The sequence below is a fragment of the Molossus molossus genome, unplaced genomic scaffold (genome assembly GCF_014108415.1).
Source record: "Molossus molossus isolate mMolMol1 unplaced genomic scaffold, mMolMol1.p scaffold_m16_p_3, whole genome shotgun sequence".
In the NCBI taxonomy this organism is placed as follows: domain Eukaryota; kingdom Metazoa; phylum Chordata; class Mammalia; order Chiroptera; family Molossidae; genus Molossus; species Molossus molossus.
Window position 1 is genome coordinate 116,981,132 of NW_023425366.1, and position 12,878 is coordinate 116,994,009.

The 12,878-nt window shown below is 52.2% G+C and overlaps 1 protein-coding gene across 1 annotated transcript in view; it reads left to right on the forward strand.

Annotated features, from left to right (window-relative positions):
- PPL (periplakin) overlaps positions 1 to 12,878 on the forward strand; it is a 47,966-nt gene that overhangs the window by 20,737 nt on the left and 14,351 nt on the right. Inside the window, exons 2-9 of the mRNA XM_036280871.1 lie at positions 1,715 to 1,814; positions 7,912 to 8,066; positions 8,728 to 8,848; positions 9,419 to 9,544; positions 9,630 to 9,671; positions 10,784 to 10,945; positions 11,048 to 11,155; positions 11,468 to 11,563. Coding sequence (XP_036136764.1) covers positions 1,715 to 1,814; positions 7,912 to 8,066; positions 8,728 to 8,848; positions 9,419 to 9,544; positions 9,630 to 9,671; positions 10,784 to 10,945; positions 11,048 to 11,155; positions 11,468 to 11,563 — 910 coding nt within the window. The remainder of the gene's footprint in view (positions 1 to 1,714; positions 1,815 to 7,911; positions 8,067 to 8,727; positions 8,849 to 9,418; positions 9,545 to 9,629; positions 9,672 to 10,783; positions 10,946 to 11,047; positions 11,156 to 11,467; positions 11,564 to 12,878) is intronic.

Genomic DNA, 12,878 nt, shown 5'->3' on the forward strand with positions numbered 1-12,878 from the left:
ATTTCAGAGGGTGAGGCTGGGCCTGGTACACAGTAGGTGCCTAATGAGTGCAGGTAGAATGAAACTTGTGGATGCTCAGACCCCACCGTGGAGTCAGCACAAAAGGGTTTTTGATGGATTTGGGGGACTAAGCACTAATCTTGGCCATCTGGCTGGCTAGGCAACATTGGCTCAGTTGCTTTGCCTCTCTGGTCTTTGTTTCTTCCTCTGTTTAGAGAAAACAACAGCAAAGGTGGGCTGGGCAACCATCAGGAACGTTCCTTAACAACAATAGTGAGACTAGAGGTCCAGCTCTTTGCCTGTATAACCTCACTGCCACTCATAACACCCCCTGGGAAAGGTACAGTTCTTCCTTCTGACAGTGGAAGCAGAGGCACAGAGAGGTACAGCAGCTTGACCACGTCACACAGCCAGAACCCACATCTGATTCCAGGGCTAAGGTCGTCACTGCCACGGTAGTGTTTGCCAGAGTGCTATGTGATACGATCTGGGGGCTTCTGTAACAGCAGAGAACACAGAAACGCCACTCAAGGAAACTGTTGTGATTTCAAGCCTCTCAGACACGCTGCGAACATCCAAGAGGAAGTCTCGGCCTGGCGCTAACACAGCTCTGACTTGGCTGTGATACGGGTCAGGGTCTGCTTCTATGACAGAGAGGGCAGGGCTCGGTCTTGATGTGTGCGGGCCACAAGCATCCAGCTAGAACCCAATGCTGTCATTTTATTTTCGCGGGATTTATTTTGGTGGTTACTTCCATTCATGGCAAGGGCTTCTGGTTTTCTGCTTACAATGGGGGACTCAAGTCTACCTTTTAAGTAAATGTATTGAAATGTAAAGGCTAGATTGAAAGAGAAGTATCAGGTATCTAACAATAAGGGTGCTTGCCCCAAAACTCGTACCCGGATGTTTACAAGCAGCATGATTCGCAATGGCCAAAGGTGGAAACAGCCCAGATGTCCATCAACAGAGGAATGGATAAACAAATGAGGGCTAGCCATGCACTGGAATACTATTCAGCCATAAAAAAGATACATGGTTTCTTTTCAGGGTGAGGAAAATGTTCTGGAATTAGATAGTGATGATGGTTGTATAACCTCGTGAACATACTAGAAGGCACTTTAAAAGGGTAAATTTTATAGTATGTGAATTATATCCCAATAAAAAATACGGTAAGGAGCCCTGGCCAGTTTGACTCAGCGGTTAGAGCGTCGGCCTGCGGTCCGGAGAGACCCGGGTTCGGTTCCCGCTAAGGGCATGTACCTCGGTTGCAGTTTGTCCCCGGCCCTGGTTGGTCGTGCAGGTGGCAGCCACTCGATGTGTCCCTTCACATCGATGTTTCTCTCTCTCTCTCCCTTCCTCTCTCTCCCTCCCACTCTATCTGTACAAAAAATGGAAAAATATCCTCGGGTGAGGATAAAAAATAAAAATAAAAAATACGGTAAGGAGAAAAAAGGATAAGGGTGCTCGGCCAGCATGGCGAATAGAAGCGTTTAGAGTGAACGGCCGGAGTGGGGGCTGATTCCCCCGTCCCGGTGCTGCCTTGTTTCTGTGGCTTTAGTGACTTCACCCTGGGGAACAGCCAAGCTTCATCTGAGGCTCACTGGGCAGCTGCTGCTCAGAGCCTGGGCCGGGGACAGCCTGGGTGGCAGGGCCCTGCTGGGACGTGGCCCCTGCCCTCCAGGCCCTCCCTCACCTCCTCTTCTCCTGCCTGCAGCATCTCTAACAAGGAGCTGTCGGAGCTGATCGATCAGCTGCAGAAGAATGCCGACCAGGTGGAGAAGAACATCGTGGACACCGAGGCCAAGATGCAGAGCGTGAGTGCCCCCCACCTCGGTGCCCCGAGCCTCCAGCCCCTCAGGACCAGGGTCCTGTCTGACCCAGAGGTGCCCACCTAGGGTCACTCTGCCCCCTAGGGGACATGTGGTCATTTTTATCTGTCACAACTGGGGGAGTGCCATGGGTGGCTTCTAGTGGGATGCTGTTAAACACCCTATACTCTGAATGATTCAGCCTCAAATTTTTTTTTTTTTATCCTCACCGGAGGACTTTTTTCCATTTTTTGTTTCGATAGAGTGGGAGGGAGAGAGAGAGAGAAGGAAACATTGACATGAAAGGGACACATGGAGTGGCTGCCACCCACACGACCCAACCAGGGCCGGGGACAAACTGCAACTGAGGTACATGCCCTTAGTGGGAACCGAACCCGGGTCTCTATGGACCGCAGGCCGACGCTCCAACCGCTGAGCCAAACCGGCCAGGGCTCAAATGTCAACAATGCTGAGGTCGACAAGCAAAGGAGGAACTTTGTTATAGCTGCTAACACAGCCCCCCACCCCGGGTACTAAGTTCCTGACGCTCATGGGCCCTGGGAGAGAACCACAGGCTCAGGAGGACCCCATGGTTAGGACCCTCTTTGCCACTTACTGTGTGACCTTAGACAAGTCACTTCACCTCTCTGTGCATGTGATTCCCTCTGAAAGGGTAAGAGTGATCATCCCTATTGCCCAAGCTGCTGTAAAGAGTCAATGAGATTTTGCGCCCTGGCCAGTTTGGCTCAGCGGTTAGAGCGTCGGCCTGCGGTCCGGAGAGACCCGGGTTCGGTTCCCGCTAAGGGCACGTACTTCGGTTGCAGTTTGTCCCCGGCCCTGGTTGGTCGTGCGGGTGGCAGCCACTCGATGTGTTCCTTCACGTCGATGTTTCTCACTCTCTCTCCCTTCCTCTCTCTCCCACCCACTCTACCTGTACAAAAAAATGGAAAAATATCCTCGGGTGAGGAAAAATAAAAAAATAAAAATAAAAAGAGTCAATGAGATTTTGCAAGAACAGTGCAGGTCTCAATATTATCATCAGTATCATCACTCTTACTTCTCACACAGCCACTGCCGTTACTCAGACTCATGTGATCCTCCTCCTTTCTCAGAGAAGGGAGAGAAAGTCGCTGGGAAAATCACTTCCCTTCTCTGTGCCTCAGTCTCCTTTTCCTCTGTGGATCATGGGGATAACTACAGCCACGAGCTGCAGGTTCTCCTAAGGATTCTGTCTCCTGTGGGACACTGGAGCTGCGTTCAGACTGTGAGCTGCTAAGATGAAAATTCCACCAGCCCAATGCAGTGGGTTTGTAGCCATTTTGTAGCTGGAGAAACAGAGGTTCAGAAAGGGCCAGGGTAACTAGTCAGTGACAGAGTTGGCCCCAGAAGCATCTGGGTTGGAGGGCGGGGGTGGCAGATTTAGCAAATAAATACAGGATACCACTTAAATTTAAATTTCAGAACACAAATTTAAAAAAAAATTTCTTGTCCTGGCCGGTTTTGCTCACAGGTTAGAGCATCGGCCTGTGGTCCCCAGAGACCTGGGTTCGGTTCCCACTAAGGGCGTGTACCTCGGTTGCAGTTTGTCCCCGGCCCTGGTTGGGTCGTGTGGGTGGCAGCCACTCCATGTGTCCCTTTCACATCGATGTTTCTCTCTCTCTCTGTCTTCCTCTCTCTCCCTCCCACTCTATCTGAACAAAAAAATGTAAAAATGTCCTTAGGTGAGGATAAAAAAAAAAAAAATTTCTTTGTTAATCCTCACCCGAGGATATTTTTTCCATTGATTTTTAGAGAGAATGGTTAGAGAGAGAGACACATTGATGTGAGAGAGACATCGATTGGTGCCTCCCTCATGTGCCCTGACCAGGGCCGAGGATCAAACCTGCAACCCAGGTACATGCCCTGGACCAGGAATCAAACCCGAGACACTTCAGTGTAAGGGTCGACACTCCAACCACTGAGTCACACTGGTCAGGGGAAATTTTTGGGGGGTATAATTATGTTCCATGAACTATTTTATACTACAAAATTATCCATTGCTTATCTGAAATTCAAATTTACCTGGGCGATCTGTATTTCTTTTTTTAAATATATTTTTTCTTTATTGATTTTAGAGAGAGAGAAAGGGAGAGGGAGAGAGAGATAAAAACACAGATGAGAGAGAACATCGATTGACCGCCTCTAGCATGCTCCCCCCACTGGGGATCGAGCCCACAACCTGGGCATGTGTCCTGACTGGGAATGGAACCGGTGACCTTTTGGTGCATGGGTCAACGCTCAACCATTGAGCCACACCGGCCAGCTGTGATCTGTATTCCATTCCGCCTTCCTACGCAGGGGGTCACTAAGAGGTGGGAGGACTGCAGGTAGACAGGTCATGAGGAAGTTCGAAGTCTGGCTGGTCCCAGTGCTGTCCCCAGAGCCAGCCGAGAGCCAGGCCCAAGCGGCCCAGAGACCTGAGGGCCTGGGTGGGCTGGAGCTGGCACGGCTTGCAGTGCGGAATGGGGGCAGGAAAGGCAAGTGGGAACTCTGCTCCCGCCAGGTGCCCTCCCCGCCACTCCTTCCTTGCCCTCACCTGCCAGGCCACCTCCGCGTTCTCGCCTCAGTGCCCACCCTGCCAGCCCCCTTCCCTCCGCCACACCCTCCTGCCCGCTCCCCTTGTGCCTCTGGACTCCCCTCTGGTGCTGCTGTCACGCGGTGTTCTTTCTTAAATGAAAACAGCATTTTGGGTGTGTCGTTCTTTTTCTCCTAATAAAAGTAATGTGTTCAGTATGGACATTTCAGGACTGGTAAACAAGTATAAGGAAGCAAATTAAAATCATGCATAATCCCACCCCCAGAGAGATCTACCAGCTATTCACATTTTAGTGTATTTGACCTTTCCCCGTGCGTGCGCGCATGTGTGTGTGAGTGTGTGTGTGTGTGAGTGTGTGAATACGGTCTCGCTTTCTTGATTTTTTCGCTTAACGACTGAAAACTAACAAGGATGTATTTGGGAGATCATTTGGAACTGTTTGTTAACTCTGAATGACACACTCGAAAAAAGAGACCACGCTTTGAAGACTGCATGAAGACTAATCTTTTTTCTTTCTTTTCTCAAAAGAAAACATCATTATTGATTTTATTACCCCAAAGTTCTTTAGAGTTTCCCTATTTTAAAAAAAGTTTTTTAAATTGATTTTTAGAGAGAGATGAAGGGAGAGGGGGAGAAGAAACATCCGTCCACAACCCAGGCACGTACCCTGACCAGGAATCCCATCGCAACCCTTCAGTGCACGGACACCCGGCCGAGCCACACCGGCCGGGGAGGACTCCCCTCTTTTTTTTTTTTATTGAAGTGAAATTGGCATGACCTAAAACAACAATTTAAAATTAATAATTCAGAGGCATTCAGTACATTGTGTCGTGTGGCCTCCTCTGTCTGGTTCCAAGGTGTTTTTGTCACCTGAAGGGAAGCCCCACATACATGAACGGTCATTCCTCCTCCCAGCCCCTGGCAGTCATGGGTCTGCTGTACCGATTCTGGGTATTTCATATAAACGGAATCATACAGCATGTGAGCATCCGTGTGTCAGAAGAAATTTAAATGTGCAGCAAAGCTGAAAGATGGCACAGTGTACAGCCAGATCCCTGCCCCAGATTCCACCGTCACGCTGGCTGGTTTTGCCTGTCGCTCACCTGTCCGTCACCGTGTGTGCGATGTATTATAGCTATCGGTCCCTAGGATATGTTTTTTTACTTTTAAAAGCCTTTATTTGCTCTGTCAGTGTGGCTCAGTGGATTGAGAGGTCCTGGTTTGATTCCGGGTCAGGGCACATGCCTGGGCTGTGGGCTCGATCCCCAGTAGGGGGCGTGCAGGAGGCAGCCGATGGATATATCTTTTTCACATAGATGTTTCTCTCTCTCCCTTCTTCTCTCTCTAAAAAAAAAACATTAAAAAAAAAAAAAAAGCCCTTATTTATGGAGGTGTAACTTATATAAGGAATGTAGAAAGCATCTAAATTGAGAGTTCAGCCCCAGGAGTTTTTTCAGTGGGTACCTGCATAAGCTCTGCTGAGGTCAAGAGAGAACATTTCCCAGAAGGCTCCCTTGTGACCTTTCCAATCAATGTCCCCCCGAGGTAACCACCATGCCGGCTCTCACCATCGTCGCTTCCTCCTGACAGAACTCTTGAACGCCTACAAGGCATCTCAGCTAGATGTTCCTTTCTCATCTTGGCTAGCATGTTTTGAAAGGGCTTGCATGCATTAGGTAATGATTAATTTACTTCCTCCTTTTGCAAAATTAATCTTTGACACTCTAATTGCCCAGGAGAGCTTCAGGTGGCGAGGGAGCAGATAAAATTCCACCCGAGCCAAGAACCGTGATGTTTTATTGTCGTGTTTTACCTGGCCAGCCTTACCCGAGTAGGGAGAAGGTTCAGCCCCACTGGCCTTCTGACACTTGGCCTCACCTCCAGGCCCGCTTGCCCGGCCCTCCTGGGGTTGGCTGGAGACGCGGCTTGGCCACCGTTTCTTCTCTGAAAGGCAGTCACGTCCTCACTCAGTACCATCACCTCCACGCAATCCTTTCTTCTTTGTCCATTTCTTCCTGTCTTTCTTTTGCTTTTTAAAATAGCTTTATCAAGGTTTATTTATTTCCTTCTTTAAAAATATGTTTTTATTGGTTTTTAGAGAGAGAAAGGGAGGAGAGAGAAATAGAAACATCGACTGGCCGCCTCCTGCACGCCCCGCACTGGGCATCGAGCAACGCGGAAAACGGGCAACGTCTTGGTGCATGGGTGGAGGCTCAACCACTGAGCCACACCAGCTGGGCTTGGGGCTTGTTTTAGATATCAGAAAATGCTCCCACTTCAAGGGTCTGATGCAATGATTTTGAGTAACTTTGCCGAGTGCTGCAGCCATTTCTCTAGCTTGGTCCTGACCATTTTCATCCCCTAGGAAGATCTCTCGTGCATTCCCATTCTGTCCATCCCTGCACCACCCACCCGGTTTCTGTCTGTGCGGATTGGTCGACTCAAGACAGTTTCCGTAAATGGAATCCTACACGGCCTGGCCTTTTGTGTCTGGCGCTTCTCGCTCCACTTTGTTCTCGAGGCCTTCCCTGACTGTCAGTGGTCTTTCTACCGCGGTGGGACGTTCCTCAGTTACAGTGAGGGGAGGGACTGCCCGCCTAGAGGACCCTGTGTTACACCCGGTCTGTCCTCAGCCCATCACTGACTTGTCACCACCTCCCCTGCTGGCCTAGGGTCCCCAGGGCCTGGCCAGTCTTCATGTGTGTCAAGTGAATTAACGGGCTGTTTAGAAACACTCTACCCTGCCTGCCAATTCATTGTCCTTCCCTAAACAAGCAAGACCTTGGACTCGGTGTCTTATTGATTGTTCCTCCCAGATATCCACCCACTCTGTTTACCCTCGCCATGTCCCAACACGAGCCACCTCGGCTCTCACCTGGGCACTGTCAGCTGCTGCCTGCCCTCCGCTTGTTCCTTCTCCCTGCAGAGCCCCAGGAGGCATCACCTTTGAGGATAGGTGGGGTCATGTCCTGTCCCTCCATAGTGCCATTCCGTGCTCTGGCCCCTGCCCCACAGCCCACAGGTCCTGCGTGCTGTGGCCTACCCTGCCCACCTCTCCTACTTCCTCCCTCATTTCACCATTCAGCCACGGTAGCTGCCATCATAGCTTGCCCTTTCCTGCCTCAGGGCCTTTGCACAGGCAGTTCCCTCTGCCTGGAACACTCTTCCCTTTCAGCCTTCATTCTTACCTTGTGTCACCACCTCAGAGGGGCCTTACTGACCACTGGAGCTAAAGTAGGTAGCCCTCATTCCACCTCTGGTGCGTTTCCTTGGTGAACAGTGACCTGTCCGAACTTGCAGTCATCTCTGCGGCTTATCTGTTGACATGCCTTCCTGGTCGTCTCCCCGCTGGGCTGGGCTGCATCCCAGAGCCCCACATGAGTAGGCTTTTGGGCTGTTTGCTGAGTGGCTGGAGCAGAGGATAGGCACGGCTGGGGAGGCCCTTCTGGCCCCCCTCTTTCCATCCCTACCATCCCTTCAGTACCCAGTGAGCCCCTGTCTAATGTCCCCCTCTTGTGACTGTCACAGGACCTGGCCCGGCTGCAGGAGGGCCGGCAGCCTGAGCACCGGGACGTGGCCCTGCAGAAGGTGTTGGCCTCGGAGAAGCTGCTGTACGTGCTGGAGGCGGATGCGGCCATTGCCAAGCACATGAAGCACCCGCAGGGGGACATGATCGCCGAGGAGTAGGTCTCTTCCGCTTCAGGTTCTGAGGGAGCCACTCGGGGCCAGGGCAGGAGGCCTCGGCCCACGGAGCATTCAGAACCACTTCGGGGCTTACTGAGGGCTACGTGTGTGCCGGGCACATGCCAAGTACTTTGTTGTTCTCAGGACAACCCATTTTGCCATCGGGGAGACAACTCAGAGCACTGGTATTCCCTGTTCTGGTCTTAGTGTGACCCCAACTTCCTGACCACCATGCTGTCTGACCTCCAGGCTCTGAGCATGCTTTCCCACTGCCTGACTCCCACCTGCCTGCCCAGGCTCGTGGTTCTTGTCTTAGCCCTGATGTGGACAAACCCACACCCAGGGTAGCAGGGGCAGGCGTCTCTCAGTACCCCACAACTCCCTGTGCCTGTCCCTTCGTGACCCACACTCCCCCTGTGGCTCTTGCTAGATGGTGGGCTCCAGAGAGCAATGGACCTGCCTGTTTCTTCCAGAACCTTCTGTGGTTTGGGGCACACAGTAGGCCCTCAGGAAGTGTTGATGGAAGGATGAAGGAAAGTGAACAGGAGGAGGGTGGGAGTGTTTGTCTGAAACCCAAGGCCCCTGTCACCCTGTCCTTCCGCTTGGGCAGTGTCCCTGCCAACTAGCCTGCTAACCAGGGTGGCCCCTCTCCCCACTCAGCATCCGTCAGCTGAAGGAGCGTGTGATGAACCTCCGTGGGAAACACAAGCAGATCTACAACCTGGCGGTGAAGGAGGTGGACCCCCAGGTCAACTGGGCAGCGCTGGTGGAAGAAAAACTGGTACGGCCCAGGCTTCGGCTGGGGAGGGGACCGTGTGTATAGGGGGAAAACCCCACCATTTAACACAGGCATGCCAGGAGAGAGTCGTGTTCCCGATGTTTTCCGATGTTTGTATCGATGAGAAGAGTGAGGCTCAGAGAGGTGCAGCACCTAGTCCAGAGTCACACAGCAGAAGTGATGGAGATTAAGACCCTCCTGGAAATCTCCCTCCAATCCTGGCTTGTTGGGGTCCTGGCAGGCTGGCAGATTTCTGGCCAGCCACTGTTCTTCCTGTGCCCTCGCCAGCCCATCTCCACCGTGGAGAGGCATGACCACTGGAGCCCAGGGTCCTCTCTTAGTGGTGTGACGCTGGGCAAATGACTCCCCCTGGCGGGGCCATCTGTGAAATGGACACATGGGGCCTCTGAGCTTGCCGTGAGACTAAATGAGATGAGATGTGTAGATGAAAGTGACAGCCTCTCCCTGCATCCCCCACGGGGCCACTTGGCTCACTCCCTGACTGGTCCTGGGAGGAGGAGTCCGCGGCCCCGCCCACCCTCATGCACTGTCCCCTCCCCCTCCCCCTCTCAGGACCAGCTGAACAGCCAGAGCTTCGGAACAGACCTGCCGCTAGTGGACCACCAGGTGGAGCAGCACAACATCTTCCACAACGAGGTCAAGGCCATCGGGCCCCACTTGGCCAAGGATGGGGGCAAGGTGGGCGCAGGTAGTGGAGGGGCTTGGGAAGGGAGGGTCTCCCCCTGCACCCCGCCCTAACCCATGTCCTGGGCTCTGTCCTCAGGAGCAGAGCAGCGAACTCCAGGCCAAGTACCAGAAACTGCTGGTGAGAACGGGTGGGGAGCTGCAAACAGAATGGAGGGAGGTGAAGTGGGAAGACGTGGTACCCCAAGCCTTTTCAAAACCTTTAAAGAATGAATTCTTTTAAAAATGCACAAGTGCCCTGGCCGGTGTGGGTCAGTGGTTAGAGCATTGGCCCATGCACCAAAGAGTTGTGGGTTCGATTTCCGGTCAAGGGCACGTACCTGGGTTGCAGATTCGATCCTCAGACCTCGTCAGGGCATGTGCAAGAGGCAACCAATCAATGTGTCTCTCTCACATCAATGTTTCTCCCCCCACCCCACTCCGTCCCTCTCTTCCACTCTCTCTAAATATCAATGGAAAAAAATAACCTGAGGTGAGGATTAACAATGACAAAATAACTGCACAAGGGATGCATAAATGCTTTCCTGTTGCAGATGTTTCAAGCACCCGATGTGAGAATGGGGGGAGGTGGAACACAGCTGTGGGCAGGCTCTGGAGCCAACTGCCTCCACCTTATTGGTGGGGAGACTGTGAATGAGCTACTTAACTTGGGAGCCTCAGTTTCCTCATCTGTTAAGTGGAGTTATTGCAAGTCCCTGTCTCATTGGATGGCTTTGCAGATGGCGTTAGTTAATGTTAGAGGAGACCTCGGCGCAGTTTGGGCTCATGGTAGCCCCATGAATGTGTTAGCTGCTCTTCTTATTTGCAAGGCAAGATGCTGACGTCCCTCCTCCTTCCCCGTCCTCCCTGCCCACCCCTCCTGTTGTTAGATGTAAAGCCCTAGCAGTGTTCTTCTAGCCATCTATACAATGGCCTGACAGAGATAAAAGTGGAAGCTGTAGTTGCTCAGATTTATTGAGCACCGACTACTTGCCAGACTTTGTGCCCTGTGAGATCATGCTGTCATCCTGACTGTGCAGAGGAGTAAACTGTGGCTCCACAAGATGTCAGTGCCATGAGGGTTCTGTTTTGTCCACTACTGTACCTCCCACGCCTAAGTGCAATGCCTGGCACTTAGTAGGTGCTCAGTAAATGTTTTCTGAATGAATGAATGAGTTCTGGAGGGTCAGTGACTTATCCAAGGGGCCACAGCAGGTGTGGCGCGAAGCCTCAGTCCCATCCCCCATCCCGCAGGCGGCGTCGCAGGCCCGGCAGCAGCACCTCAGCTCGCTGCAGGACTACATGCAGCGCTGCACCAATGAGCTGTACTGGCTGGACCAGCAGGCCAAGGGCCGCATGCAGTACGACTGGAGTGACCGCAACCTTGACTACCCCAGCCGCCGGCGTCAGTACGAGGTGGGTGCTGGGGCCTGGGGGCTGAGGGCAGGGGCTCAGGAGGGAGCACAGGTCTGCCAGACTGGGTGCTAATCCCTCTACTTTCCCCCTTTCCCCATGCAGAATTTCATCAACCGGAACCTGGAGGCCAAAGAAGAGAGAATCAATAAGCTGCACAGCGAGGGAGACCAGCTGCTAACTGCTGAGCACCCTGGGAGGAACTCCATTGAGGTGAGTTTGGGGTGGGGGATACCATTCAGCTCCCTACAGTGCCTTCATGACAGTTTTTAAAAAGCACCACTTTGGGGACATACAGCCCCTGTGCAGTGTGCAGACCACGCACCTGTGCACAGCAGCCCTGCTTGGCCCGTGACACGTCCCTTCTCTCTTCTTCCCACCCCTGGGAAGATGCTGGCTGCCTCTGTGGGAGCCACGCCCATGCAGATGCCAGATGCCCCCACCCCACCACCACCATTCTCTGGGCCGGAATCCCACCGTGGTGGCCCAGGCACCTGCTCAGCAGTCACCTCCCCCCTTCTACAGGCTCACATGGAGGCCGTGCACGCAGACTGGAAGGAGTATCTGAACCTGCTCATCTGCGAGGAGAGCCACCTGAAGTACATGGAGGACTACCACCAGGTGCCTGCCAGCCCTGGGCCCGTGGGTGGGAGCCCTCCCTGCGGCTTCCACCAGGAGCCGTGCAGGGCTGCCTTCCTGGGCCTCCCCGTGCCCGAGCTGTGCCTCAAGCTCGCCCAGCCCTGGTCAGTCTTCTTGGGGTCCGGGGCTGGAGAGTGTAAATTCACCAGGTGATTGTGAGGCCCAGGAATGGATGTGTGGGTTTTTTGTTTTGGTAAAATACATATAAAAAAATTGCCATTTTAGCCATTTTTAAACATACAGTTCAGTGGCATTCATTACATTCACAATGTGGTACAACCATCACCACTGTCTTTCCAAACTCATTCATCGCCCCCAACAGGAACTCTGAACCCACTAAACCGCCACTCTTCATCCTCCCCTCAGCCCCTGGTAACCTCTGATCTACTTCTGACTCTTTGGATTTGCCTGTTCTAGGTGTTTCATATAAGTGGAATCCCATGCTATGTGACCTCTTGTGGCTTCGTTCACTGAACATATTTTCAAGGGTCATCCACATTGTAGTATGAATCAGAATGTCATTCCTTTTTATGGCCAAATAATATCCCATCGCACGGGTGGATCTCATTGTGTTTATCCATTCATCTGTTGGTGGATACTGGTTGTTTCATAGGAATGTTTTTGTTTTGGTAATCCTCACCCGAGGATATTTTTTCCATTAATTCTTAGAGAGTGGAGAGAGGTGGGAGTGGGGGGGGAGAGAAAGAGAGAAGCATCAATGTGAGAGACACATATTGATTGGCTGCCTCCCAAACATGGCCCAACCAGGGCTGGGGATTGAACCTACAATCCAGGTATGCGCCCTTGCCTGGGAATTGAACCTGTAACCCTTTGGTCTGCAGGCTGAACTTGTAACCACTAAGCCAAATAAGCCAAGGTGAAAAGTGGTTTTTTTCCCTAATTTTTTTTATTGATATTTTATAGAGAAAGGAAGTGAGAGGGAGAGAAAAATTGATGAGAGAGAAACATCAACATCCATCAGCTGCCTCCTGCACGCCCCCTACCAGGGATCAAGCCCACAACCCTGGCATGTGCCCTGACTGGGGATCCACCAATGACCTCTTGGTACATGGGTTGACACTCAACCAATGAGCCACACCAGCCAGGCCGGAATGTGGTATTTTTTTTTTTTTTTTTGGTACATGCCCTTTGCAGGAACCAAACCCAGGCCTCTCTGGTCCACAGGCCGAAGCTCCAACAGCTGAGCCAAACCGGCCAGGGCCAGAATGTGTTTGGTTGTTTTTGTTATCCTCACCCGAGGACATTTTTGCATTTTTTGTTCAGATAGAGTGGGAGG